The 23,956-nt window shown below is 37.6% G+C and overlaps 1 protein-coding gene across 8 annotated transcripts in view; it reads left to right on the top strand.

The window, feature by feature from the left end:
- The window catches only part of SCAPER (S-phase cyclin A associated protein in the ER), a 562,100-nt gene that overhangs the window by 32,280 nt on the left and 505,864 nt on the right, over positions 1 to 23,956 (top strand). For 6 of the 8 annotated variants that reach the window (XM_030814840.1, XM_030814838.1, XM_030814836.1 and 3 more), the window contains exons 3-4: positions 6,577 to 6,694; positions 11,465 to 11,535. In XM_030814840.1, coding sequence (XP_030670700.1) covers positions 6,577 to 6,694; positions 11,465 to 11,535 — 189 coding nt within the window. Of the gene's footprint in view, positions 1 to 6,576; positions 6,695 to 11,464; positions 11,536 to 18,468; positions 18,587 to 23,956 lie in introns of those variants that run through there. The other 2 variants (XM_030814842.1, XM_030814841.1) reach the window with 2 other exon arrangements.

Here is a 23,956-nt window from a genome sequence, read left to right as displayed (position 1 = left end):
TCCCATCTTGCCCTTATTCCCCAGGTGACTATGTTATTTATTTATTTATTTTTTGGTTATCTTCATTTTTTATTAGTTTTTTTTTTTTTTTTTTGAGATGGAGTCTCGTTCGGTCACCCAAGCTGGAGTGCAGTGGTGCGATCTCAGCTCACTGCAACCTCTGCCTCCTGGGTTCAACCAATTTTCCTGCCTCAGTCCCCCGAGTAGCTGGGACTACAGGCTTCCACCACCACGCCCAGTTAATTTTTTGTATTTTCAGTAGAGGCAGGGTTTCACCGTGTTAGCCAGGATGGTCTCGATCTCCTGACCTCATGATCCACCCGCCTTGGCCTCCCAAAGTGCTGGGATTACAGGCATGAGGCATGGCGCCCAGCCCTTTTGTTAGTTTTTAAATAGATATTTTCACATATTTCTGCATGGCAGTTATTTACTTTTTTACTTTGAAGGTATTTTATTGACTTGCATTTATTATTTCTTATAGAATGTCACTTGTCAGTTTTATTCTTATTAATTTGAGGTTACTTGTAACCACTTTTAAGGTTTTTTTTTTTTTTTTTTTTTGGTTGTCAGTACTTTTTAACCCTAATATGTCTATCGTTTGTCTTTTTATTTTACCTTTTTATTAAAAAAATTCACAGTTTTATTCATAGTGCCTGTTGATTCGTGGTATGATCTTTTTTGTTAGTTTTGGAAAGTTCTCAGCCTTTATGTGCTCTAATCCCATTTTTGTTTCTCTTTTCCTCAGATTTCAGTTTTTGCTTCTGTTTGACCTTTTTAAAAATTTCTTATGTCTCTTTTGCTCTTTTCTATTTTTTTTTCTGTTTTCATTCTGGATATTTTAGTTTAACTAATTCACTAATTTCTTGTTAAACCCATTCATTGAGTTCTTAATTTCAGTTTTTTCCACATCCTTGGTAGCATTTTCCCCTATATTCTAGCGTGCGGAACTTAGTCACATGGCCATCTGTCTGCAAGAAAGACTGGAAGGTGTTGTCTAGCTTTGTGACAGGAAAGAAAGCAAGTGGTTTTGATGCATATTTGTAGTCTCTGTCATGGAGGCTGATACAGTATTAGTAATTTAGGCTTGAGATGATGATGGCTTGGACTAGGGTGATGGTAGTGGATTTACATTCTCCAGTTGTGTTCAGGAGATAGACTTCGTAAGACTTGATATATTATTTAGTGTATAGGCTAGTGAGCTATAACAGAGACTCCAGAACAGAGTAGCTCATACAAGAGAAGTTGTTTCCCCCTTATAATAGTTTAGCCATCCTTAGTTCATCTATGGTTTTACCCTTAGATGGTGTGAAATATTGGTAAAAATGGATAAAGTTATCATAATTTACTGAACAGGATTCCAGCTTATCATTCTGTAATATCAGGGAAATTGTACTAGTTACATGGTTTCTCAGGTAAGCTGCGTGACAAGTAATCTTGTCTTCATACTACCCAAAGTATTAAGGGTGTTAGTAGTGGGAATTTAAGAGAAAGGTTCTTTTCTGAATTATTCAGAAAGCTGAAAAACATTGGAAAAAAGATACAAGAATTTCATTTTATGGGCAGATAGTGGTATGAATGGATTTGGAAGAACTTGTATAAAGTAGAAAGTTTAATGGAGACAGATACATAGACATTTAGTAAACAGTACTTGTAACCTTTTCAAGATTATGGGGAAAGTTGTTAAAATTGAAATTATTTAGGTATTTTAAACCTAAGAGAAAGAAGTTTCTTTGGGAGCAAGTCTCAGAAGTACCTAGCCTCTTTGGTGACTATTGTAAACACTTTCTTAGATTATGTACTGTAAGATTTGAACATAAAAACTTTCACTGAAGACTGATCTTTATACTTTTAGTTGAAACATTATTTGAACAGGCCTCTGTAAAATCTCCATACAGCACTAGGTGGCACACTGTGACTTTAGATGAAAGTACACATATTTTGTTGAAGACTCCTGTGAGAAAAGAACCTAGGTTAAAAAAAAAATACTGTTTGAAATAGACATCTATTTTATGAAGTATCTCAGAACCATTTATTGCATTTCAGACCCTGATACTGATATTAAAATGCTTAAAACTATTTTATTTACATTACTACTGACATTTTTATAAGAATTGGATTACTAAAAATCATTAGAATTTATGGGTTTTTACTGAAAGGAGTCCATTCAGCATGTATTACAAAAAGCATCTGTGCTTTAAAATGAAAAATGATTTTCAATCAGATCTTGTAGTAAGATGAGTAGTTATGATGTTTTTGCTTATTAAGTATTGGAATTAAGAATAAAATCAAAGTCTTGAGCTAGCGGTTTTTCTTTGAATGTGTGTCTGTGTATATATACTAAATAAAAAAGAGCCAACTTGGTAAAATTTCTAGTGGAGCTGGAATGTTTATGGAGGTAAAGAATATTAGATTTGAAGTTTTCTGGTCTAGTGTTACAACATTGCTATTTTTGTGATTATCCATTTTAGTTTTTGGAAACTCATTATTTTGTGAAGACTCTTGACTTAGAATGTAATGTATGGCATAGTGAATTTTATGACCTGATACACACGCATGCACATACACACACACACACACTCAGTCTCTCTCTCTCTCTCTCACAGGATGTTCTGTGATTGTGTAAGGGAAGTATCTGAAGTAGAGCTGAAAAGTAGGCCATCTATTTATACTTGTTCATTTGGCCTGGAAGCCATAGTGATACCCTTGGTTAGAACAATGCTAAATGATAGATGCCAGTATAAGTTAGATAGAACTGACCAGTACTTAATGGGAGATGTGCTTAAGCTAAAGGAGGAAGTTTTCTGGTGTTACATTGATTGGAAAGTATGGGAATGAGTAGAGAAGTGACTTTTGCAAATCTAGAGGACACTGAATGGGGTTTGGACAGTGATCACAGACAAATGAGTTTCAGTGAAAGCTTAATGAGTCAGGTAAGTAGATGACACATGGATATTCAGGGTAAGGTCAGAGGAATGAAGGAATGTGGGTACAGATGTTTATGTTAAAGACGTAAAAAGTGACAAGTTCTGGAGAGGAAAATTTGGGTTAGACTCTCATCACAGAGAATTAGAGTAGAAGAACGTAGTCTTTGTTTTTCTGGTAGTTGGATATTAGTTGGTTAGTTCATTCATTTTTGTACCGAAACCTGATTCCTGTCACTCACAGATATAGCACCTATTGTCATTCCCTCTTTCTTACCATAACACAATTTGTCTCTGTACTGGATCATTCCCATCAGTATGAAAGTATGATATACTATCACTCATCTTAAAAATCCATTCTGTCCATTTATTTCTTTGTTCTCCTTTGTGACGAAACTCAAAGTATCTTAATACTCAGTATCTCCATTTTTCTCATCATTCTGTTTTGAACCGTTTTCAGTCAGGATTTTGACCCTACTATACCACTAAATAGGCAATAAGTTACCAATTTATTAGAGTTTATTATAAATTATTACTTTTATCGCTTCCTGGACAATGCAAGGCTGTCAGTCTTACGGCTGTTGCTTTAAAGGTAATGAGTTGATTTTTCCCTCTCCTCTGTACTCAAGATTTTTCTCTTTGTTTCAGTTTATCATCAGTTTTTCTGTGATATGCTTAAGTGTGGTTTTCTTTGTATTTATCCTCTTTGGGGTTTGCAGAGCTTCTGGGAGAATTGGGCTTATATCTTTTTCTCAACTTTATTTTATACTGTCAGAGATTAATGGGACACTTGGTAAAATGTAAATGCTGTAATTTAAATAATAATTCTGTATCAGTGATAATTTCCTGATTTTTTTGTTTTTTTGAGATGGAGTCTCACTCTTTCGCCCAGGCTGGACTGCAGTGGCACTATCTCGGCTCACTGCAAGCTCCGCCTCCCGGGTTCACGCCATTCTCCTGCCTCAGCCTCCTGAGTAGCTGGGACTACAGGCGCCCGCCACTGCGCCCAGCTGATTTTTTGTATTTTTAGCAGAGACGAGGTTTCACCGTGTTAGCCAGGATGGTCTAGATCTCCTGACCTCGTGATCCACCCGCCTCGGCCTCCCAAAGTGCTGGGATTACAGGCGTAAGCCACCGCGCCTGGCCGATTTTGTTATAGTATAGTGCTATAGGAGAGTATCCTTACATATATAAAATACATAGTGAAGTATTTACTGCCAAGGAGTATAACTGCAGAGTGTTCTCAAATGCTTCAGGAAAAAATGTGTAAGGGTATGTTTGATATTCTTTGTGTGAATTTATAACTTTTTAGTAATTTGAATTTATTTCAAAATGACAAGTAATATGTATCTGTTTATCTCACAATTGGCTTCTTACCATACAGCCACATTATTTGTTTACATATTGACTATGGCTGCTTGACATAAAATGGCAAAATTGAGTAGTTGTTACAGAGGTCTTATGGCCTGCAAAGCCTAAAATAAAAAAAAATATTTATTATCTGGCCCTTTGTAGAAAATCTTTACTGACCCTTGCTCTAGAGTGTACTATAGTGACTTTTTTTTTTCTTTCCCTGAAGTGATGCTACTCATTAATTTCCTTCATTTGAAAATAATGTATTGCTTTTTCTTCACATATTCCCCAAAAGAATAAAAATTAACCAGTAGGTGGGGAGAATCCAAACTGGAAGGCAAATAGTAACATACTCCCAGGTGAAGATGAGAACTAATTACATGATTTTGGCAAACAGTACTTTGGATATTGTAAGGTTAAAGATAAGAACCATACATAAATGCTGTAATGTCGTTAGTAAATGTGTTTCTCGTAGGAGTATGGGTTAGCAATTTTGAAACTACTTTATGTATATATTAGAATTGAACAGATAAGTAAATAGATTGTAGATAACGAAAGCTGGGGATCTTATGTTGGAGAAAGAAGTTTCAGACAAGCAAAGCAAAAGGCTAAAATGAGCCCTGTGGCATAGGATTGAAATCAATCATTATAAACTCACAGTTTTTAATATCTGTATACAAATAGATCCAGGTGTGTATACTGTGTGTTAGGGTGCATTCATCTAGTTCCTATTATCTCATTCTGTGAGTTGACTGGGTGATTTTTGTGATGTGATGTTGGCTTGGGTACTGGCATGGCAGCAGTTTTCTAGGGGCTCAGCTGGGCTGGAATGTCCAAAATGGCTCACTCACACAGTGGGCAGAGGATGCTGTCCTCTGGGGGTTCAGCTAGGGCCTGTCAACCAGAGTGCTGCCCATGTGTGGTCTCTCTACTTGTGGCTTGGGCTTCTCATGGCATGACAGCTGGATTTTAAGAGTGACTACCCTAAGAGGGAGCATTCTAAGAGACTCAGGTGGAGGCTGCAAAGCTTCTGATGACCTAGTCTCAGAAGTTATGCAGTGTCCTTTCTGCCTCATTTTATTGGTCAGAAAGCAAGTCACAGAGGTATATTCAAGGGGAGTGGATTACATGAGGGCATGAACACCAGCAGGTGTGGTTTACTGGGGCCAAGGGAGGCATCTTTGGAGACTGTCTACCATACTTGTTAATTCATGTATTATTTTTTCTCTTACATGTTTGGTTCATTTACTTGGATTGTTAGCTCTTTGAGGACAAGCACAATACTTTATATTTTCTTTATATTCTCTTCAGTCTCTTACTTGATGCTTTTGCGCATAGTAATTGCCTCGTTAAATGTACTATGCTTTAGGATTCCAGGGATGCTAAAAGTCCAGACTCGCAAGAACTATAGGAGGGCATGGAGGCACCTATTAATTGGACTGGGATTTTGGGCTGGCCCAGTGGTGAACTTGTTTCACAAAGAGGCAGGTTTCCCACACAGATTTAAGGATTAGATAAGGAGGCTGTATCCTCTTGTTCATATGGGTGCTTTATGATCTCTTTCTTCTCATAGATACTTGGCTTATAAAAACAGACTATTTTGATATGACATTCATTAGTGGGGAAGCAATTTCCTTTATTTTACTGGACCTGGCTCCCAGCTGGCACAGGGTGTTGGTGAGGCTGAACCTGTAGGCCTTTGTTCTTAGGCCAGGCGGGATAGAGCAAGTAAGAAATTACACATGTTCTGTGCAATAGTTTGAGTTTTAAAAATTGCAATTTAAATTTACCTGTTAACAGCAATTATTATTTGAATCCTAATAACTTGGAGATAAAATTATGTAGCTAAAAATGGAATGTTTACTTACTTTAGCACAATCTCTAGAGAATTAAAAAAAGAGTTTTCCAAAATATTTTATGCTGAAGAGGTCTTTTAGGGGAAATATATAGGATGTTTGTAAAAACTGGTCTCTTTCACACTTGGACTTGTTGATATGTGAGGGATGGTGCAGATATTAGTCCACAGCAGTGTTTGTGCTCTTTAGGCCACTTTTTCAAACCTTAGATTATATTTATTATTTAAATAATTTGTTTATTTTTTAAAAGTTACAAAATTCAGTGTTTTTAGATCTAAAAAAGACTTGTGACTTTCTTTTCTCTATTTAACCACCTGCCACATCCCAAATTAGTTTTAAGTGTTTTCTTTCTGAGAAAAATGTGAGAAATAATGACTTTGTTAAATATATATTTTGACTAATCTAATATCTAATAATCTAATAAGTACCATCTTTTCCATACATAGGCTTCATTCCAGCGCTCCAATAGTCATGACAAAGTAAGGAGAATAGTTGCAGAGGAGGGTCGTACAGCAAGAAACCTAATAGCTTGGAGTGTTCCACTAGAAAGCAAAGATGATGATGGTATGTATTTAAAAAATTAGTTTCATTTTTGTTGTAAATAAGAAGGATGTATTTAGTCCTAAAGAGATAGACTGAAAACTGTTTGCAATTAGACCTCTTGGGCTGATTGGTATGTTAAATAAGAAATAATTTTTTGTTGCTTTTATACACACATGGTTTTATAAAAGCCTTATTGTTAGTTTTGCTTTTTCAGATAATAGTGAAATTTGAAATTGGGTTTATTGTGTTATTATGACCAGCAGATTAGGGCTTTTTAAAGTGATAAGAGATTTAGTGATATGATTAGGTTTTGTCTCCCCACCCAAATCTCACCTTGAATTATAATCCCCATAATCCCCACGTGTCAAGGGAGAGACCATGTGGAGGTAATTGGATCATGGGGGTGGTTCCCCCATGCTGTTATCGTGACAGTGAGTGAGTTCTCATGAAATGTGATGGTTTTATAAGGGGCTCTTTCCCCTACACTCAGTACTTCTCCTTCCTGCTGCCTTGTAAAGAAGGCGCCTTGCTTGCCCTTCTCCTTCCACCATGATTGCAAGTTTCCTGGCCTCCCCAGCCATACTGAACTATGCATCGATTAAAGCCCTTTCGTTTATAAATTACCCGGTTTCAGACAGTTCTTTATAAGCAGTATGAAAATGGACTAATACATTTAGGTTTTTTCTTTTATTAAATTCTTATAAAAATAAAAGGTTTTTTAAAAATCATATTTACCATAGTTAGGTGCAATTTAATGTAATACTGTAGAAAATAGAAGATATTTCTTTAGTTCTCATTATTTGAACAAGAAAAAACAATCATCTCTCCCCTCCCTTTAATGGCTAGAGGCAGTGTGAAGCCACTGTTTCGGGGATGTTGAAGATTGGATAGAGATACAGAAGACAGGAGGTTGGCATACCTCACTTTGAAATTTTCTGAGGGCTTGTAGAATATTTGTCACAGTTAGGTTTGTCTGATATCTTTTCATGACTAGATTCAGGTAGGTGTTTTTAGTAGGAATTCTGTAGAAATGGTGTGTCCTTCAGGAAGGGGAACATCACACTCCGGGGACTGTTGTGGGGTTGGGGGAGGCGGGAGGGACAGCATTAGGAGATATACCTAATGCTAAATGACGAGTTAATGGGTGCAGGAAATCAACATGGCACATGGATACCTATGTAACAAACCTGCACATTGTGCACATGTACCCTAAAACCTAAAGTATAATTAAAAAAAAAAAAAAAAAAGAAATGATGTGTCCTTTTCAGTTATCAGAGGAGGTTCATAATAACTGTCTCGTTAATTTAATCAGTTGCTTTAAGTGTTGTCTGCCAGATTTCTCTACTGTAAAGTAACTTATTTTTTCCTGTGTAACTAATGAGTAATTTGTGGTAAGATAGTTTGAAACTATGTAAATATCCTGTTTTTGTTGAAACAGTACACTCACTACTTTTAGCTTCTATTGATAATCCTTGGCTTATGTTATACCTCTGGTGGTTGCAAAGTGGTGATTTGTTAACTCCATCATTCCTTCTGCATTTGTTAGCCTTCTAATATAAGGAAGAGCTTTGCCATCTCCTCTTTATTTTTATGTATGTATGTATGTATGTATGTATGTATGTATGTATGTATGTATTTATATTTTCAGTTTGTGTGGACTCATGGCTTCTTATGGTATTTAATGGGGTACAGTTACTCTATTTTGATGCTTAAATTGTTCTCGGTTTTTCAAATGGGAGACCCTTTAACTTGGCTCTTGTTCCTTTTGACATGTTCTAATCATGTTTCCATTCTTTGAGAACATCTTTACACAAGATGTTTGAAGCTCAACAAGAATTCACTCACCTGTTTTATTCTCTTAAATTTATTTTTACATTTTATTTTATTTAAAATTTTCTTTAAAGAATGTTTTAAATCTTTATCTTTTTTACATTTGGTCCTCTGATCCATTTGTAGTTTATTCTTACATATAGTGTGTGGTATGGATCTAATTTTATCTTTTTCTTTATAGCTAACAAGTTGCCTCAGCATAATTTGTTATAAAGTTTATCTTTGCCCTAGCTATTTGAGATTCCACCTTTTCTGTAGAGTGAATTTCCATATGTAATTGTATTCCATTCTGCTAGTCTGTTTACCTAATTCATGTGTGAGTGTCATACTATTTTAATTATGGAGGCACTATAGTATTTTAAAATGCCTGCTTGGACCTGTCTTCCCCTGTAGCTTTTCTTTCTCAGTTTTCCTAGCTATTTTTAGAGAGCAGTTATTTTGAATCACAAAAACTATCAAATAGAGGGGAAAATTGGATTTATCTTTTGAAATTCAGCTGCTTAACAGCTAATCTTTCCACAAGGAGCTTACTATTCATTTCTTTGATAAAAGTACATATCAACATGATTTATTACAAAAGTAAAAAAAAATTCTGTATGTTATAAATATTTTAATATGAAATTGTATTCTCTCATTTTCCATGGGTTATTCTGAACACAAAATAGTTCAAAGGTGTTTCTATTAAAGTTGTTTCTATTCAAAAAACAAAGGAAGTATAATAATCAAACATATGTACATAACCTGATTTTTCATACAAGAACATAAATAATTGGCCAGTACAATTTTAAAGCTTCATTTGTGACTGTTGTAACATAATAAAACTGTAAGCACAGGCCGGGTGCAGTGGCTCACGTCTGTAATCGTAGCACTTTGGGAGGCTGAGGCAGGTGGATTGCCTGAGCTCAGGAGTTCGAGACCAGCCTGGGCAACATGGTGAAACCTCGTCTCTACTAAAATACAAAACAATTAGCCGGGCATGGCAGTGGGCGCCTGTAATCCTAGCTACCCGGGAGGCTTGAACCTGGGAGGCAGAGGTTGCAGTAAGCTGAGATCGTGCCACTGCACTCCAGCCTGGGGGACAGAGTGAGACTGTGTCTCAAAAAAAAACAAAAACCCAAAAACCGAAAAACTGTAAGCACAGATAATTAGAACTTTCTGAGTATCTGTAGTAATGATGACAAAATAAGAATATTAACATTTACACTTTTTGTTAAGGATTATTTTGTTAAAACTTTGCCACATAGAGGCAATTAAAAACTAAGTTTTTAATAGCAGCTTGTTCTTGTTTTATGACTACAATATATACTTAGGTGTTTCTGAGGATAATTCCACTTAAAAAAAGTTCTCTGCTTTGTATTATTTCTGTTTCTAAGCTGGTTTTTCTGCTGGATATTCTAAAAACCTGCTGGTACGTTACAGCTTGTGCTTATTCTAAGCTGGTTTTTCTGCTGGATCTTCTAAGAAAACTTGCTGGTAGATTGTTTTATATAATTAAAGGCTGTGGCTCTGTAGGTTAGTGTAGCATTCTCTCTCTTCACCGCTGGTGGAACAGTGAGGGTGTCCCACTTATGTCAGATAAGTTGATAGTTAGGTACCTGTGTGTTATGGCTCACGTATACTGCTTCAGGGGACCTGGCCCAAAAATTACTTTGCAGAAAGGAGAATTATTCTGTTATACATTATAGAATTTTATTCCTATTTTGAAATGCTGGAGAGGTTGCAGAGAAAAAGGAACACTTACACGCTGCTGGTGAGAATGTAAGTTAGTTTGGCCATTGTGGAAAGCACTTTGGTGATTACTCAAAGAGTTAAAAACAGAACTGCCATTTGACCCAGCAATCTAATTACTGAGTATATACTCAAAGAATATAAATTGTTCTACCATAAAGATACATGTACGTGTATGTTCATCACAGCACTACTTACAATAGCAAAAACATGGAATCAACCTAAATGGCCATCAATGGTAGACTGAATAAAGAAAATGTGGTACATATATACACCATGGACTACTACGTAGCCATAAAAAGAATGAAATCATGTTATTTGCAGCAATATGGATGGAGCTGGAGATCATTATCCTAAGTGAACTAATGCAAGAACAGAAAACCAAATACTGCACGTTCTCATTTATAAGTGGGAACTAAACATTGAGTACGTATACATGGACACAAAGAAGGGAGCAAAAGACACCAGGGCTTACTTGAGGGTAGAGGGTGGGAGGAGAGTGAGGATTGAAAAACTACCTATCAGTTACTTATGCTAATTACCTGAGTGATGAAATAATCTGTGCACCAAACCCCTGTGAAATGTAATTTGCCTGTATAACAAACCTGCACATGTACCCCTGGACCTAAAATAAAAGTAAAAAAAAAAAAAAAAAAAGAATTTTATTTCTGTTTTGAATTGCTGTTGAGAATAGTAATTACAAAACAGTAGTTGGTGTCTTTCTTATAAAAAAGAATGAGTGAAAAAATACAAAGAACTGAAACCTCACTTTTCGCAATGAAATTGTGCATTTCATGTATCAGATAAATTAAAACAAAATATTGGGGTTTTATATAGAAAACATTAGTCTTAATTTTATTGTTGAAATGAAATTTGAACTTAAAGAACTATTTCCAGATTTATATAGAAGTTGAGGGGTACCAGTAACTGGACTTTGTTTTTAAAAGTTGTCAGAGTATCTGACTTCTTTAAGATGTTGATTTATTCCTATTCAGAGAAAGGTATTCAATAATAGCAGTCTCTGGGACTTTGAAAATTTGTTGTTGTTGTTGTTTTAATTATATCGGTTTATATTGACCATGAACAGACTGTACTATGCTGTGGTTTCTGGAAGGAGATTAAATGTTAGTATGCCTGAATGATTTGCGTAGTTTAGGTTTACATTATCTAATTCAATTTTATATTATCTGTCATTCTGTATATCTACATACTTATTTTTTTCTTGCCTTGAAGGAAAACCTAAATGTCAAACTGGTGGAAAATCTAAGAGGACGATTCAAGGCACTCATAAAACTACTAAACAGGTACAGCATCTATAACTTTTTTACTTATTTACTTTTAATTTCAATTTCTGAATGTATTATAAATTATGAAAATCTTATTTAGCAGGATTTGAATATTTATCTAAATAAAAATTTAATGTACTTTTTAAAAACGTGCATATAGTAATCAGTGTGACTTGTACTAAATACTTTAAAGATATTAATTTATTTGGTTCTCATACCCTTTGATGTAAGCATTACAGTTATCCTCACTTACATTGAAGTTTTGTTACAAAAAGAAACTGAGGCAGAGAGAAGGCATGTAACTTGCTAGTAAATGATACAGTCAGGGTTTGAACCCAGGCAGTTAATTTCTCTTTTTTTTTTTTTTTTTTTAACTTTTTTTTTTTCTTTGAGGCAGTCTCACCCTGTTGCCCAGGCTGGAGTGCAGTGGCGTGATCTTGGCTCACTGTACCCTCTTCCTCTTGGGTTCAAGCAGTTCTCGTGCCTCAGCCACCCCAGAACCTGGGACCACAGTCATGTGTCACCATGCCCGGCTAATTTTTGTATTTTTAATAGAGACGGGGTTTCACCATGTTGGCTAGGCTGGTCCCAAACTCCTGGCCTCAAGTGATCCACCTGCCTTGGCCTCCCAAAGTGCTGGGGTTATAGGCATGAACCACTACATTCAGCCCTCAGCGGTTAATTTCCACAGTTTATGCTCTTAGCTCCTCTGCTACGCCTTCCATGTTTGCCAGTTCTTTTATGATTTTCTTTCTTGATATAATGATGCCTTTAGGTTGTAGGATAGTAAAGATATTTGGACTACAAAAATTTTAAATTGCTCTAATAAAATTTTGGAGAACACAAGCCTACTTTATCTTTTGAAAGTGTTTAGCATAATTATAGTTAGCTTTTTAATCCATAGTTATTTTCTCTGAACTTTTCATATGTTGTTATTTTATTTTATTAATTTAATTTAATTTTTTGAGATAAGGTCTCACTGTTGCCCAGGCTGAGTATGGTGGCACAGTCACAGCTCACAGAATCACTTGACCTCCTGGGCTCAAGTAATTCTCCCACCTCAGCCTCCAGAGTGGCTGGGACCACAGGTGTACACCACTGTGCCTGGCTAACTTTTGATTTTTTGGACAATTATTTTTATATTTTTAAGTATATAGTATGTATTATATAAAATAAAATTTCATATGAGAAAAACATGGGCTTCTAATCATGATATCATTGTGAGTTCACAAAGAATCCCCCATCTCCACACACAAAGGCACCAATGATTTTATATACATATATATGTAAAAAAGGTTAAAAATATATACATATATGTATGTTTTTAATATATACATATAAAGATATATACTTATATATGCACATATATACACATATACGTGTATATATTTCTTATATATGTATATGTATTTTAACCTTTATTTTAGGTTCAGGGGTACATGGGCAGGTTTGTTATATAGGTAAACTCGTTTCATGGGGGTTTGTTGTACAGATTATTTCATCACACAGGTACTAAGCCTAGTAGGCAATAGTTATTTTTCCTCTTTCTCTTTTTTCTCCCACCCTCAAGGAGGCCTCTGTGTTTGCTGTTCCCTTCTTTGTGTTCATGAGTTCTTATAATTTAGCTCTCGTAAGTGAGGACATGCAGTATTTGGTTTTCTGTTTCTGCGATAGTTTGCTAAGGATAATGGCTTCCAGCTCCATTCATGTTCCAGCAAAATACATGATCTTGTTCTTTTTTATGGCTACATAGTATTCCATCATATATATGTACCAAATTTTCTTTATCCAATCTGTTGTTGATGGGCATTTAAGTTGATTCCATGTCTTTGCTATTGTGAATAGTGCTGCAGTGAACATTCACGTGCATGTGTCTTTATGGTAGAATGATTTATATTCCTCTAGTAATATACCCAGTAATGGGATTGCTGGGTTGAATGGTATTTCTGTTTTTAGCTCTTTGAGGAATCGCCATACTTCTTTCCATAATGGCCGAACTAATTTACACTCCCAGCAATAGTGTGTAAGTATTCTCTTATCTCCACAACCTTGCCAAGATCTGTTATTTTTTTTTGACTTTTTAGTAATAGCCATTCCGACTGGTGTGAAATGGTATCTCATTGTGATTTTGACTTGTGTTTCTCTAATGAACAGTGATACTGAGCTTTTTTTCATATGCTTATTGGCTGCATGTATGACTTATTTAGAAAAGAGTTTGTGTTCTTTGCCTACTTTTTAATGGGGTTGTTTTGTAAATTTGTTTACATTTATTATAGATGCCAGATATTAAACCTTTGTCAGATGCATAGTTTGCAAAAATTTTCTCCCATTCTGTAAGTTGTTACTTTTTTTTTTTTTTTTGCTGTGCAGAAGCTCTTAAGTTTAATTAGATCCCGTGTGTCAAATTTTGCTTTTGTGTCAATTGCTTTTGGTGTCTTTGTCAAGAAATCTTTGCATGTTCCTATGTCCAGGATGGTATTGCCAGTTGTCTTCCAGGATTTTTATAGCTTTGGGTTTTACATTTAAGTCTTTAATCCATCTTGAGTTGATTTTTGTGTGTGGTATAAGGAAGGGGCCTAGTTTCAGTCTTCTGCATATGGCTACCCAGTTATCTCAACACCATTTATTGAATAGAGAGTTCTTTCCCCATATCTTGTTTTTGTCTTCTTTGTCAAAGATCAGATAGTTGTAGGTGTGTGGCCTTATTTTTGGGCTCTCTCTCTTCTGTTCCATTGGTCTTTGTGTCTGTTTTTTTACCAGTACCATGCTGTTTTTGTTACTGTAGCCTTATAGCATAGTTTGAAGTTGGGTAGCATTGATGCCTCTAGGGTTTTTTTTTGGAGGGGGGGGATGGAGTCTTGCTCTGTCACCCAGGCTGGAGTGCAGTGGTGTGATCTTGGCTCACTGCAAGCTCCACCTCCTGGGTTCAGGCCATTCTTCTGCCTCAGCCTCCCGAGTAGATGGGACTACAGGCACCTGCAACCACACCTGGCTAATTTTTTTTTTTTTTTGTATTTTTAGTAGAGACAGGGTTTCACTGTGTTAGCCAGGATGGTCTCGATCTCCTGACCTCATGATCTGCCTGCCTTGGCCTCCCAAAGTGCTGGGATTACAGGTGTGAGCCACCGCGCCTGGCCGCGTTTTTTTTTAAACTTAGGATTGCCTTGGCTATTTGGGCGTTTTTTTGGTTCCACATGAATTTTAAATAGTTTTTTATCATTCTGTGAAGAATGTCATTGGTAGTTTGATGAGAATAGCATTGAATCTGTAAATTGCTTTGGGCAGTATGGCTGTTTTAATGATATTGATTATTCCTATTCATGAGCATGGGATGTTTTTCCATTTGTTTGTGTCATCTCTGATTTCTTTGAGCAGTGTTTTGTAGTTCTTCTTGTGGAGATGTTTCTCCTCCCTGGTTAGCTGTATTTCTAGGTATTTTATTCTTTTTTGTCGCAATTTTGAATTGGATTGCATTCCTGATTTGACTCTCAGCTTGGCTGTTGTTGGGTATAAGAATGTTAATGACTTTTTTGTTTTTGTGTTTTTTGAGATGGAGTCTCGCTCTGTGGCCAGGCTGGAGTGCAGTGGCATGGTTTCGGCTCACCACAACCTCTGCCTCCTGGGTTCAAGCGATTCTCCTGCCTCAGCCTCCTGAGTAGCTGGGGCTACAGGTGCGCATCACCATGCCCAGCTAATTTTTGTATTTTTAGTAGAGACAGGGTTTCACCATGTTGGCCAGGATGGTCTAGATCTGCTGACCTCATGATCAGCCTGCCTTGGCCTCCCAAAGTGCTGGGATTACAGGAAGAATGCTAATGACTTTTGTACGGTGATTTTATATCCTGAAACTTTGCTGAAGTTGTTTATCACCTGAAGGAGCTTTTGTGCTGAGACTGGGTTTTCTAGATACATAGAATCAAGTCATCTGCAAATGGATATTTTGACTTCCTCCCTTCCTATTTGGATGCCCTTTATTTCTTTCTCTTGCCTGATGGCTCTTGCCAGGACTTCCAATACTGTATTGAATAGGAGTGGTGAGAAAAGGCATCTTTGTCTTGTGCCAGTTTTCAAGGGGAGTGCTTCCAGCTTTTCCCTTTTCAGTATGATGTTGGCTGTGGCTTTGTCATAGATGGCTCTTATTATTTTGAGGTATGTTCCTTTAATACCTCATTTATTGAGAGTTTTTAACATGAAGATATGTTGAGTTATATTGAAAGCTTTTTCTGCATCCATTGAGATAACTATGTGGTTTTTTTTTCTTTAGTTCTGTTTATGTGATGAATCACATTTATTGATTTGCCTTTGTTGAAGCAACCTTGCATCCCAGGGATGAAGCCTACTTGATTTTTAATATACGGCTGAATTTGGTTTGCATGTATTTTGTTGAGGATTTTTTTGTCAATGTTCATCAAAGATACTGGCCTGAAGTTTCTTTTTGTGTTGTGTCTCGGCCAGATTTTGGTATCAGGATGATACTGGCTTCATAGAATGAGTTGGGGAGGAGTTCTTTCTCCTCAATTTTTTTGGAATAGTTTCAGTAGGAATAGTACCAGCTTTTCTTTGTATATCTGGTAGAATTTGGCTGTGAATCCTTCTGGTCCTGGGCTTTTTTTGGTTGGTAGGCTACTTATTACTGATTCAATTTCAGAGTTTATTGTTGGTCCATTTAGAGAATCAGTTTGTTCCTGGTTCAGTCTTGCGAGGGAGTATATGTCCAGGAATTTATCCATCCCTTCTAGGTTTTCCAGTTTGTATGCATAGAGGCGTTCATAGTGGTTTCTGATGGTTATTTTTATTTCTGTGGGGTCAGTGGTAACATGACATTTCCAGTTGTGTTTATTTGGATATTCTCTCTTTTCTTCTTTATTAGTCTAGCTAGTGGCCTTATTAATTTTTTCAAAGAACCAACTCCTGGATTTATTGATCGTTTGAAAGGTTTTTCATGTCTTGATTTCCTTGGTTCATCTCTGATTTTGTTTATATCTTGTCTTCTGCTAGTTTTGGGGTTGATTTGCTCTTGCTTCTGTAATTCTCTTAGTTGTGATGTTAGATTGTTAATTTGAGATCTTTCCAACTTTTTGATGTGGGTGTTTAGTGCTATGAATTTCCCTCTTAACATTGCCTTAGCTGGATCCCAGAGATTCTGGTATGTTGTATCTTTGTTCTCATTAGTTTCAAAGAACTCCTTGATTTCTGTCTTCATTTCATTATTTATTCAGAATTCATTCAGGTGCATGTTGTTTAATTTCATGTGTTGCATGGTTTTGGGTGATTTTCTTAGTTTTGACTTCCATTTTTATTACATTGTGGTCTGAAAGTGTGTTTGGTATGATTTCAGTTCTTTTTGCATTTGCTGAGGATTGTTTTATGTCCAATTATGAGGTCGATTTTAGAGTATGTGTGCCATGTGGCAATGAGAAGAATGTATATTCTGTTGTTTTTGGTTGGAGAGTTCTGTAGAGATCTATCAGATCCATTTGGTACAATGTTGAGTTCAGGCCCTGAATATCTTTGTTAATTTTCTGTCTTGATCCAATACTGCCAGTGGAGTATTGAGGTCTTCCACTCTTATTGTGTGGGAGTCTAAGTCTCTTTGTAGGTCTCTAAGAACTTGCTTTATGAATCTAGGTGCTTCTCCTGTGTTGGGTGCATATATATTTAGTATAGTTCGGTCTTGTTGAATTGAATCCTTTATCGTTACGTAATGCCCTTTTTTTGTCTTTTTTTTTTATCTTTGTTGGCCCAAAGTCTGTTTTGTCTGAAGTTAGGATTGTAACCACTCCTTTTTTTCTGATTTCCATTTGCTTGGTAGATTTCCCTCCATCCCTTTATTTTGAGCCTATGCATGTCTTTAGGTGTGATATGGGTCTCTCTAAGACAGCATACCATTGGGTCTTGTTTTTTTTGATCCAACTTGCCATTCTGTGCCTTTTAAGTGGGGGCATTTAGCCCATTTACATTCAAGGTTAGCGATATGTGTGGATTTGATCCTATCATGTTGTTGTTAGCTGATTATTATGCTGGCTTGTTTGTGTGGGCGCCTTATAGTGTCCCTGGTCTATGTATTTAAGTGTGTTTTTGTATTGGTTGGTAGCAGTTCTTCCTTTCTATATTTTGTGCTGCTTTCAAGATCTCTTGTAAGGCAGGTCTGGTAGTCATAAATTCTCTCAACGCTTGCTTGTCTGAAAGGGATCTTATTTCTTCTTTGCTTGGCAAGTTTAGTTTGGCTGGATATGAAATTCTTGGTTGAAGATTTTTTTTCTCTAAGAATGTTGGATATAGGCCCCCAGTCTCTTCTGGCTTATAGCTGAGAGGTCTGATGTTAGCTTTATAAGGTTCCCTTTGTAGGTAACCTGCCCTTTCGCTCTATTAAAGCTACCTTTAATATTTTTTCTTTCAACCTTGGAAAATCTGATGATTACATGTCTTGGGGGTTGATCTTCTTGTGTAGAATCTTGCAGAGGTTCTCTGTATTTCCTGAATTTGACTGCTGGCCTGTCTATCAAGGTTGGGAAAGTTTTTGTGGATACTATCCTGAAGTATTTTTTCAAGTCGTTTGTTTTCTCCGCATCCTTTTCAGGGATGCCAGTGATTCATAGATTTGACTTCTTTACACAATCCCACATTTCTCGGAGGTTTGTTGTTCATTCCTTTTTCTTTATTTTTGTCAGTCTTATTTCAGAAAGCCAGCCTTCAAGTTCTGAGATTCTTTCCTCAGCTTGATCTAATCTGTTAATACTTGTGATTGCATTGTGAAATTCTTAGTGTGTTTTTTAGCCCTGTTAGATCCATTAGGTTCTTTTTTATATTGGGTATTTCATTTTTTAGCTCCTGCGTTGTCCTGTTGTGATTCTTAGTTTCCTTGGATTGGGTTTTGCCTGTCTCCGGAATCTCGATGATCTTTGTTCCTGTCCATATTCTCTCTTTTTTTTTTCTTTTTTTTTGAGACAGAGTCTTGCTCTTTCGCCCAGGCTGGAATACAATGGCGCAATCTCTGCTCACTGCAACCTTCACCTCCTGGGTTCAAGCGATTCTCCTGCCTCATCCTCCTGAGTAGCTGGGATTACAGGTACCCGCCATCATGCCCAGCTGATTTTTGTATTTTTATTTTTGTAGAGATGGTGTTTCACTCTGTTGGCCAGGCTGGTCTTGAACTCCTGACCTCAGATGACCCTCCTTCCTCCGCCTCCCAAAGTGCTGGGAATACAGGTCCTATTCATATTCTGAATTCTATTTCTGTCATTTCAGCCAGCTCAGCCTGGTTAAGAACCCTTATTAAAGAACAGATGTGGTCATTTTAAGACGTATGACACTCTGGTCATTTGAGTTACTGGAGTTCTTGCATTGGTTCTTTTCTCTGAGTGTGGGTGTCCCTTTAACTGCAGTGTAGTTTGAGTAATTAATAGACTTCTATTCTGGATGTTTTCGTAGGACTGAAGCTTTGTGCAAGGTCTTCATTTGTTGCTGACTTCTTTTGTTTGATTTCATGGGGATGGGTATGTTAGTGATATGGTTTGGCTCTGTGTCCGCACCCAAATCTCACCTTGAATTGTAATCCCCATAATCCCCATGTGTCAAGGGTGGGACCAGGTGGGGGTAATTGGATCACAGGGGTGGTTTTCCCCATGCTGTTCTCGTGATAGTGAGTGAGTCTCATGAGACCTAATGGTTTTATAAGTATCTGGCATTTCCCCTGCTAGCACTCACTCTGTCCTGCCACTCTGTGAAGAAGGTGCCTGTTTCTCCTTTGCCTTCCGCCATGATTGTAAGTTTCCTGAGGGCTCTCCAGCCATATGGAACTGTGAGTCAATTAAACCTCTTTCCTTTATAAGTTACCCTGTGTCAGGTATTTCTTCGTAGCAGTGTGAGAACGGACTAATGCAGCAGCGTATTTTTGGTGTTGAAGCTTTGGGATGTGATCCAGTAGGTGGTGCTTAAGTATATTAGTCAGTTGATAGCTTCTTCCTTGGTCATGTGGTTTCCTCACAGTTGTAACCTTGCTCCCTCTCAATGCTGTCAAATGTGGGTTCCTCTCCCACTGCCTTTAGATTGTGGCTTGACACTCCCAGGCTGCCCACTGCAGCTCTGGGGTGATGTTTCCTCCCCAACTTGGAGCCAGCAGAGGAAGGGACTTTAGCAGTGGCATCACAGGATGGAGGGTCTGTGCTGTGGGCCCAAGCTGGGGGTTCCCTGTCTGTTGATGAGCAGGGGGTGGGTGGGACCCATGGGAGACAGACTGGCCTTCTCTCCTTGGGTTGATTGCAGTTTGTCGAAGGTGTGGATAAGGCACTTTGGGTCTTCGTTTCTTTGTTAGCCTGAAGGTAGCAAGTACTGTTCCATGGCAGAGGTAGTGGTAGAGAGGCTTTTGGTTGCCCCTAGGGGCTCCACCTCCAAGAAATGTGGAGCCACTGTTACTGACGGTGTTCAGCCACTGGGATGGGGCGGCTGCACTGCTGGCATGAGCTTGGGGTTCTGCTTGTTGGGGAGCAGGGAGTTGAAGGCTCGCAGGGAGGAGAGGTTGGTCTCCTCTCCATATGGTTGCTGTGATGTACTCTAAGTTTGAGTGTAGCCCTTAGGCTCTTTGTGTCCTCCCCTAGTCCAAGGGCAGGAGGGATAGCACTATTACTGTGGCAGTGGCGAAGGGGCTGTCGTATGCCTTTGGGAGCCTCTTCCCAGGGAAACTCCGTGTCACTACCTGTGGGTATGCTCAGCCATGGCTGGGGTGACTGTTCTGCATTCATGAGCCATGGGCCTTGCCTAGTGAAGAGTAGGGGTAGGGGTTCCTAGGGAGGAGGGGCTGCACTCCTGTCTGTATGGTGGCTGTGGTGTGCTAAAAAATTACTAAAAAACCAGTTGATAGATTTTTAAGTACATATTATATTTTAAAAATTACATATTAAGATATATGAACTGACAAATTGAGTGTGTTATTTAATGTTCCTTTAGATACACATATAATAAATTATTATCTCAGAAGAGGTAGACATAAATCTTTGCCCAGGCGCAGTGGCTCACGCCTATAATCCCAGCACTTTGGGAGGCCGAGGCGGGCAGATGACGAGGTCAGGAGATCGAGACTATCCTGGCTAACACGGTGAAACCCCGTCTCTACTAAAAATACAAAAAAATTAGCTGGGCGTGGTGGTGGGTGCCTCTAGTCCCAGCTACTCAGGAGGCTGAGGCAGGAGAATGGCGTGAACCCAGGAGGCGGAACTTGCAGTGAACCAAACCGAGGTTGTGCCACTGCACTCCAGCCTGGGCGACAGAGCGAGACTCCGTCTCAAAAAAAAAAAAAAAAAAAAAAAGAAATCTTTTAGCTCAGGCGCAGTGGCTCACGCCTGTAATCCCAGCACTTTGGGAGGCTGAGGTGGGTAGGTCACCTGAGATTAGGAGTTCAAGACCAGCCTGGCCAGCATGGTAAAACCCCATCTCTACAAAAATAGAAAAATTAGCCAGGCATGATGGCTGTAATCCCAGCTACTCAGGAGGCTGAGGTGGGAGAACCACTTGAACCTGGGAGGCGGAGATTGCAGTGAGCTGAGATCACGCCATTGCACTCCAGCATGGGCAACAGAGTGAGACTCCTTCTCAAAAAAAAAAAAAAAAGTCTTTATTTTTGTACTTCAGATAGTTTCAAAAACCTGCAAAATACAGGGAGAGAGCTTCTTTTTAAATTTTAATTAAAAAATGTTTTTAGAGGCAACGTCTTGCTCTGTTTCCCGGGCTGGAGTGCAGTGGCATGATCATAGCTCATTGCAGCCTTGAACTCCTGGGCTCAAGCAGTCCTTCCACCTCAGCCTCCTGAGTGGCTGGGACTACAGGTGTGTGCCACCACACCTGGTTAGCTTTTTCATTTTTTGTAGAAATAGGGTCTTGCTATGTTGCCCAGGCTGTTCTCAAACTTGTAAGTTCAAGCAGTCCTCTCATCTTCGTCCCCCAAAGTGCTGAGATTACAAATGTGAGCCACTGCACTTGGCTGAGGAACTGCTTTAAAAATTAATTTTTGTGGATACATAGTGGGTGTATATATTTATGGGGTACATGAGATACTTTGATACAGGCATGCAGTGTGTAATAACCACCTTGTGGAAAATGGGGTATTCATCCCCTCGAACATTTATCATTTATATTATAATCTAGTTACACTCTTTTAGTTATCTGAAACTGTACAATTAAATTATAGCCAGCCTGTTGTGTTCCCCAGTACTAGGTCTTATTCATTCTTCCCATTTTTTTTGTATTTTTTATCCTTTTATTTGTTAATATTTATTTATTATAGTTTAAGTTCTGGGATACATGTGCACAATGTGCAGGTTTGTTACATAGGTATACATATGCCATGGTGGTTTGCTGCACGCATTCTTTCCATTTTTTTGTACCCATTAACTATCTCTACTTCCCCCCTACTCCCCTGCTACCCTTACCAGACTTTGGTAACTATCCTTCTATTTTCTCTGAGTTCAATTGTTATGGTATTTAGCTACCACAAATAAGTGAGACCATGTGATGTTTGTCTTTCTGTGCCTGGCTTATTTCATTTACATAATGACCTCCAGTTCCATCCATATTAGTGCAAATGACAGGATCTCATTTTTTTTTTTTTTATGGCTGAATAGCAAGCACTTTATTGTGTATATGTACATTTTCTTTATCCATTCATCTGATGATGGCCACTTCCTTCTAAATCTTGGCTGTTTTGAACAGTGCTGCAACAAACATGAGAGTGCAGATCTCTTTGATATTCTGATTTCTTTTCTTTTGGGTATATACCCAGCAGTGGGTTTGCTGGATCATATGATAGCTCTATTTTTGTTTTTTTGAGGAACCTCTAAACTGTTCTCCATATTGGTTATACTAATTTATGTTCCCACCAACAGTGTACCAGGGTTCCATTTTTTTCCACATCCTCTCCATCTTTTGTTAATTGCCTGTGTTTTAGATAAAAACCATTTTAACCGGGGTGAGATGATAGCTCATTTTAGTTTTGATTTGCATTTCTCTGATGATCGGTGATATTGAGCACCTTTTCATGTGCCTGTTTGCCATTTGTATGTCTTCTCTTGAGAAATGTTTGTTTATATTTTTTGCCCATTTTAAAATTGGTTTATGAGATTTTTTCCTATTGAGTTGTTTTAGCTCCTTCTTTTTTCTGGTTATTAATCCCTTGTCAGATGGGTAGTTTGCAAATATTTTTTCCCATTCTGTTGTTTGTCTCTTCACTTTGTTGATTGTTTCCTTTGCTGTGCAGAAGTTTTTTTTTTTAACTTGATATGATCCCATTTGTCCATTTTTGCATTGTTGCCTGTGCTTATGGGGTATATTACTCAAGAAATTTTTGCCCAGACCAGTGTCTGGAGATTTTCCCCAATGTTTTCTTGTAGTAGTTTCGTAGTTTGAGGTCTTAGATTTAAGTCATTGATCCATTTTGATTTGATGTTTGTATATGGTGAGAGAAAGTCAAATTTCATTCTTCTGCATATGCCGATTTTCCCAGCGCCATTTATTGAAGATACTCTCTTTTCCCCGGTGCATGTTCCTGGCACGTTTGCTGAAAATGAGTTCACTGTAGGTGTATGGATTTTTTTTTCTGGGTTCTTTATTATGTTCCATTGATCTGTGCGTCTGTTTTTATGCCAGTACCGTGCTGTTTGAGTTACTATAGTTCTTTAGTATAACTTTAAGTCAGGTAATGTGATTCCTCCAGTTTTGTTCTTTTTGCTCAGGATAACCTTGGGTATTCTAGGTTTTTTGTGGTTCTGTATATATTTTAGGATTTTTTTTTCTATTTCTGTGAAGAATGTAATTGGTATTTTGATAGGGATTGTATTGAATCTATAGATTGCTTTGGATAGTATGGACGTTTTAATAACATTCATTCTTCCAATTCATGAACATGGAATATCTTTTTATTTTTTGGTGTCTTCTTCAATTTCTTTTATCAGTGTATTCATTGTAGAGATCTTTCACTTCTTTGTTTAATTCCTAGGTATTTAATTTTATTTGTGTCTACTGTAAATGGAATTACCTTTTTTTTTTTCAGATTGTTCACCGTTAGCATGTAGAAATGCAGCTGGTTTTTGTATGTTGATTTTGTATCCTGCAACTTTACTGAATTTGTTTATCAGTTCTAATAGTTTTTGGTGGAGTCTTTAGGTTTTTCTAAATATAAGATCATATTATCTGCAAACAAGGATAATTTGACTTCTTCCTTTCCGATTATTTCTTTCTCATGTCTGATTGCTCTAAGTAGGACTTCCAGTACATACTGTTTTGAGTAACAGTGGTGAAAGCAGGTATCCTTTTCATGTTCCAGATCTTAAAGGAAAGGCTTTCAGTTTTTCCACATTCAGTATGATACCAGCTGTGTGTCTGTCACATAATGTCTTTTATTATGTTGAGGTCTGTTCCTTCTATGCCCAGTAGTTGAGGGTTTTTGTCA

Source organism: Nomascus leucogenys, chromosome 6 (assembly GCF_006542625.1).
Source record: "Nomascus leucogenys isolate Asia chromosome 6, Asia_NLE_v1, whole genome shotgun sequence".
NCBI classification, from domain to species: Eukaryota; Metazoa; Chordata; class Mammalia; order Primates; family Hylobatidae; genus Nomascus; species Nomascus leucogenys.
This window is presented reverse-complemented; position numbering and strand designations above follow the sequence as displayed.